This window comes from Larimichthys crocea, chromosome XII (assembly GCF_000972845.2).
Source record: "Larimichthys crocea isolate SSNF chromosome XII, L_crocea_2.0, whole genome shotgun sequence".
Classification (NCBI taxonomy): domain Eukaryota; kingdom Metazoa; phylum Chordata; class Actinopteri; family Sciaenidae; genus Larimichthys; species Larimichthys crocea.
This window is the reverse complement of record NC_040022.1, coordinates 14,357,903-14,364,155: the sequence shown is the minus strand read 5'-3', so window position 1 is coordinate 14,364,155 and position 6,253 is coordinate 14,357,903. Positions and strand designations below refer to the sequence as shown.

Below are 6,253 nucleotides of genomic sequence, written 5' to 3'. Positions count from 1 at the left end.
TTTCCTTTTAAGCTGTGCCCACATGGACAGAGTTTATTTAAGCTATCTGGACTGAACTGCTGTTTTTCATAGCAGGAAGGTGGTTACAACACATACTCTACTATAAAGTGATTTTTGGCTTGTGAATCTGATCTGATTTGCTTATTAAAACTTGCTGGTGGTAACAGGAGGAGATTTGGAGCAAATATACATTTCTTCTTCCATTTTCCTTCAAACAGAATTTAAAATGACTCCATCTGAATAAAAAATGCTACATCCCAATAACCATCAAACATTTAAAAACAGGGTGATTTTAAAATCGGGGCTTACAAGATTTTCAGTCCACCAAAATCATTATAGCCTGTGACAATTCCGGCATAATTTAGATGCAGTACAATTGTTAAGTTAAACGGAGCAGAAATCTCATTAAAGAGATGCCCAGTACAAACTCACAAGGGTGTAACAAATGATAAGTTGACCTTTATGGCCTCTGAATATCCCAGCGTCGCTGCGTTGCCCGTTTCAACTTTATGGCACAGCAGGGTTAATGAAATCATTGTTTCCCCCGTGTAAGCGTCATTAATGTTTTATTTTACATGAATGCGCATTGCACTTCGCTTACAGGGATTTGCTTTTAAACAAGCAGTCAGAGGGGTTCTTTCAGGTTTACAACTTTTGCCAATGACAGCATCAGGATGACCTTCACTTATACAACCAGATTAGTGTGTTTATGCAAATGATGGCACCTGATGGTGGAAATGTCCTTATTTAGTCCTTTTGTTTCACTCTTAATGACTGCTGTAAATTTCATTGTACATGCTTCAGTGCATTGACAGGGGCACAGTCCTCCTCCCTTTTTGGGCCCAGGTAGCACTTTAAAAACAGACATGTCAGTGTGCTGTGCAGTTAAGGTGCATGAGCAGTGGATGTTGCGGTGTCTTACCAAGAAGAATTCTCTCAACAAGAAGCCCACATAAAATATTTTCCAAGTAAGGATGGCCCACATCTTGTGCATTTTGGCACTTTTGTGTTTTGCATCATGTGTAGCTAAAAATACAGAGACTGAGAAGAGCTTTAAAGACCTCCAGCTCCAGCAAGATTCATTGTCATGGTTTGACAAATTACAGGACAATCAGGTAAAATGTCTATTTTTCTTAATTTGTGTCTGCATAGATTATTTCCATTTTAAAATATCCTCTACTAAAGAATTTGTGTATGTTGTGCATGTATATCCTGTATAGACATTTACATCATAAAGTTTGTCTCTGTTTGTGCACACACATTTAGTTGATCTTGATCTGTTAAAAGTGTAATTTTATCCGCAGCAAGTCATTTTGTGAGTTACCTTCTGGATATCAGCTGTCATTTGATTATCCTCACAGCTGCACCTCCATGAAATTGCCACTCAGAGATCAGAGCATTAACACGACTTTGCTCCTTCTGGCTATTTGCAACAAATGCACAAGCTATGTAACATATGCTAAACTGATTTACAGTTTTGTAGAAATCTCCATTTCCCTGAAACACAAATGTGGTGGAGTCAAATTTCATATTTATTGACATTTAAGAGTATGCAAATGGTTCACATATTATTTATTTACATTATGTCAACATTTTTCTCCATAGGAATTGACAAAGAAGCAGAAATTAGTGGACTTGCTTTATAAACTTTCCAAATCCGAAAATGGAATAATCCTCCAAGGACACGCGGACACAGAGAAACAGGAGAAGAGTCGACGTGGACTGGGTGGAACGACTCGCAAAGCTGGCTGCAGAATATTTTTCTGGAAGTCCTGGACTTCCTGCTAACTTTGTTCTCTCTGGAGTGCCAGACTGTCTGCTTTTTGTAGCTAAATTGTCTTTCTTCCTTTTGACATACCCTTTTATTTATCGCTGCTTTTAAGGTCCCTTACAATAATTTTCAACTGCAATTTGTCTTAAGAGAGAAAAAAAAACAAGTGCTCACATAAGTGTTCTATGCTGACAGGATATTTAATTATTCTGTAATTTTCAGAGAACATTATGGCAGATTTAATTAGCTTGCGCCTTCAAATTAAGCAGCCAGGGAATATAATAACAGTGAACACTGCTGCAGTATGAATGTGTATGATGACTACACAGCTTTAAAGCCTGCATTCATCATCTTCCGCAGATAGCTTAAAGAAAAGTATTAACATTCATGTTTAATTTCATCATTCTCCATTCACGGTTTAGTGTGGCACATCACAATGTCTTGGCTGGTTTCTGAGATGCAGGAACAACTCCAACATTCTTGTCAGTTTAAAATCTGCTATGCTTCTTCACATTACTGTATTTAGTTGAACTCTTGTTGGCCTTCTTGATCCTGTATGGCTGCATTATTTACAGTACACCTGACAGTCCGGAGGAGGTGAACACAATTGAAGTGGGCACTGAATATTTAATGACAAAGCAAAAAAAAAAGCTGCCGCAAAACCCCACTTATCCTGCTTGTAAAAGAGACGTAGTTAAAAGAGTCCTGCAGAGAGCTGAAAAACTCAACAGGATTTCTTCATGACAAACTGTGCTCCAGTAAAATGTGCATTGGATTTGATGGTGCATCTGTTATATTTTAAATCAGTCAACATCACTCACGTTAATTAAAGAAAAACATCAAAGTATTTATTTTCTTTTAATTATATGCCACATTATTTTCACTCCAGCAGAAGAGGCTGATCTTGTCTTTGTTAATCTAGCTAAACTTTAAATGGAATAAACGTCTGCAGTTTGTCTGTTTGATGTCTGATGTTTCTAAGTGATCTTCATGGTAGACTGGCAAAGCAATAAACCCACAACTTTATAGACATCCAGTCATCTTGTCTTTGAAGTTCCTTTAATTGTTATTCCAATGACGGAAGCATATTTTTTTCATACGTGATTGTTCTGTAGTTTTGGCATGCAATCTGCAATGCGACACAAGATTGTGCACATGTGGGTCTTGCATGAGTATTCAAACCATATATTATATTATATCCATATATTGCTTTTACATATTTCCTGAGATATGTCCATGTGTGCTGATGTGGCTAAAATATGCCATGTAACATCATATATTATTGCACTGATGAGCATGCATTTCAGTAGCTCAGCAGCAGTGCACATCCTAAAGGCCTTTCCGGCAAAAAAAAAAAAAAAAAGAAAAAAGCACTGATCTCCACCATGTGCTATGTATTATGCATGCATGTAGAACTGTGAGATAAATTCCGTGAGAATTTCATGAATTCATTAACCTCAAAGTAAAGAAAACTGTGGGTAGAGTAGATGTAAGGTGCAGGAAAAAAGAAAGAAAGATTGAGGAGAAATGTATCAAATTGGATAGAGAGGTGGCGAGGGAATAGAGATTAGGAAAGTGAGAAAGTAGAGGGTGCTCAGAGGATGAGCAACAGGATGAGAGAGATTAAATTATTCAATTTAATTAATAAATTATCGAAGTAGCAGTGTTGGAGCATAACTGTAGTCAAAGCTTGGCTTAGTATCCTTTTTGTCCATAGGCTATTGGGATTCAAGAGAACAGCTTCATTCTGTAACAGGAACCACTGCCAGCACATTAACATGCTCATACCGCAGAGCTTCGTCAATAAGAGTGTGTGAGAGTAACAAACACAAAGTGTGTGAGTGGGTGTGTGGGCAAGCGGCTTGGGTGAGTGGGATTACGGTGTGTGTGGGTGCATGTGTGCACTGTGCATGAACCTTTATGTGTCTTGTGTCTCTTAAGCGTGTTTGCTTGCAGTATTCCGAGCATCTGCAGACAGGAGAAGCCAAAAGCAGCAAATCACAGACAAGACAAGCGAGGCAGAGGGAAGGTAGAGGGATCTGTTTTTCTCGACTTGGGACAGCGGACTGTCTCATAAGATGCCGCAGCAGAAGCCTAAGGGTTTAAATTGAGTTTCTTTAACCATCAGAACTGATTTCTTTCCCCCTCCCCATCTTCCGGAAGTAAACACATTAGAAGCAATTATCCAATACTTTTGCCAACTCTGAGCAGTGGATTTGGATATAAAAGACGCAGATAAAAAGCACTGAGATAGTGAGATCAAAGGAGCATCACTGAGCCTTAATTGAACAGAGACCAATTATTTTTAATGAGCAGAACTCAACGCCCCACTTCTGAGTAGGAGTTCCCTCATTCTCTCCCTGGGAGGATAAGAAAAGAGAAACATGTGGAGTCCCAGTGGCACAGACCCATATCACAACAACAGGACAAAAAAGAGGTAGACAGAGAGGGAAGAAAGATGCCTGGGATATAAGATTGAGAATATTTTTACACTGTGTGCTCATGAGTCTGCAAAAGACAAACAAAGTCATGTACAGGTCTGTATAAATAACTGTAGAGGCCAGAAATAGATGTCTGTGTTGGTGACCCAGCTAATTGCAAAACTTAAAACTTCTCCATTAGCTGTATCTTTATAGCCGAATACTTTATCTGATTATTGCAGGCATTATAGTGTTGTAGGCAGCCAAAAGAGCATTTACGGTTTGACAGCAGATACCGGCACCACAGAAAAAGTAACTTATGACAGTATACTGTAAACTGTGCCAGCTATGACCTTTAAAATGCAGTGAAAGCCACCCAGTCTCCTGACACAAATCTGCCACATTTTAACACAGGTGATTTGAGAAAAGAGAATGAAATGATGTGGTACCACAGGATGAGAGAAGACACAGGTTGGTATTTAAACAGTCAAAACTAATTTAGTGTAGTTTTAAAACCATCACCTGTTTTGTCTGTTAAATTAGCAATTTAAGAGATTAAAGTATAAAACTGATTTATATCAGGTGCACAGTGTTTTCACATTCTTCACAGACAACCTGTTGAGATAATCAAATTTCACAGCTCCCTTATCTCAGTGAGATGAGAGATATCTTGTATACAAACCTGATATTCTGACCTTAGGGTGGCATGAAGGGAAACTCATAGCCCATAGTAAATTGTGGCCATTAGTTTTTTAGCCACACTAGCATCTAGCATCTGTAAGTCAGTCCACTACTTTGGTCTAGACTAAAATAAGATGAATTAATATTAAATTAGTGATATTCCCATGACCCACAGAGAATGAATCATACTGACTTTGATCTGTGCAGAAGATGAAGAATGTAGGCTTTGACTTGTACTTTAGACATTTGTAGTTTGGAGTGAAATATTTTGAAAACTGCAAAGAAATACGGTACAGAAATTTTGTCTCACTAAGAATTAATTATGACTTTGGTGGCCACAAAACCCTTCAAAAATGTGAAATGCCCTATCCAGAGCCAGTGTTTAGTTTTTTTTTTCCATTCTGGGCTACTATAGAAATATGGCAATTCAACATGGTGTACTCCATAGAAGACCCACTCCTTCTGTAGATATAGACGTTTCTTTCTAAGGTAACAAAAAGATGATTTTACCCTAATGAAAACATAATTTAAATTTAATATTCCAACTCCATTATATCCTGCCAATACAGCCAAATCTTACACACTGGATCTTTAACATTTCCTGTAGCACTATCATCATGTCAAATACTGGAAAAATTAATTAAATTGTTATCATGCTCAGCTAATAGGCTAAACTAATGATGTGTTAGCATTTAACTTCCTGAGTCTGTTTGAGATCACATCATGGCACAAAATGTTGGGGGACTTCAGATCTTGGACATTCTTATTAAACAACTTTGTGAAAAAATCACATAACATATTTCATACCTCACGATTTGAGCATTGGTGTAAAAGTTACTTTGTATGTCCGGTTTGCTGTGAAGCTTTGGGCAGCAGCCAGTTTGTTGGCTGAAATGATTGTTGGCTGGGTGATCTGATATCTGTCTTTGAAATCAAGGTTATTTTGATTTAAGCATTCATCCTATGCAACATTTGCATTGTCAAGCTTATTCTCAAAGAGTCTTTGGAGGTTGCTAGGACCTTGAAAAGGGTTGTTTTAAATTGAGATTAATGCGATACTAAATCATTTGTCATCTTTGTTTTGAAGCTGCAATGTTCTTATCCTAGTCTGTATGACAAATATGTTTTCACAGTGCAGCACATTTACTGCATTTTCGTGTTGCCATATAACTCATCACACAGCACACAGTGTAACGAAATAATATTATTTAAATAAAGAAATGCTGAAAAAGTCCCACTTTCCAGCATGAACACATAAGAACATCTGTAGCCGAGGGGACATTTCAATACAGCCATCGAGTTCAAGGTTGCCTCTTCCACACAGGAGGATAAGAGGGAAGGTGGGGGAGGACAGGTGGATGTGAGAGGTGCAGCAGAGGCC

The 6,253-nt window shown here is 38.0% G+C and overlaps 1 protein-coding gene across 1 annotated transcript; it reads left to right on the top strand.

The window, feature by feature from the left end:
• The first annotated feature begins 913 nt into the window (after positions 1–913).
• On the top strand, positions 914–1,788 carry LOC109139261 (somatostatin-1-like). The gene is made up of 2 exons (XM_019262128.2): positions 914–1,115; positions 1,606–1,788. Exons 1-2 carry the CDS (start codon positions 975–977, stop codon positions 1,786–1,788), a joined length of 324 nt encoding a protein of 107 aa, XP_019117673.1. The 5' UTR covers positions 914–974.
• The last annotated feature ends 4,465 nt before the right edge of the window (positions 1,789–6,253 follow it).

Bases quoted from the DNA above. Each gene is read 5' to 3' on its own strand.
- LOC109139261 (XM_019262128.2), top strand. From the start codon at position 975: ATGGCCCACATCTTGTGCATTTTGGCACTTTTGTGTTTTGCATCATGT. The intron at 1,116-1,605 runs GTAAAATGTCTA...TTTTCTCCATAG, and splicing joins ACAAATTACAGGACAATCAG to GAATTGACAAAGAAGCAGAA.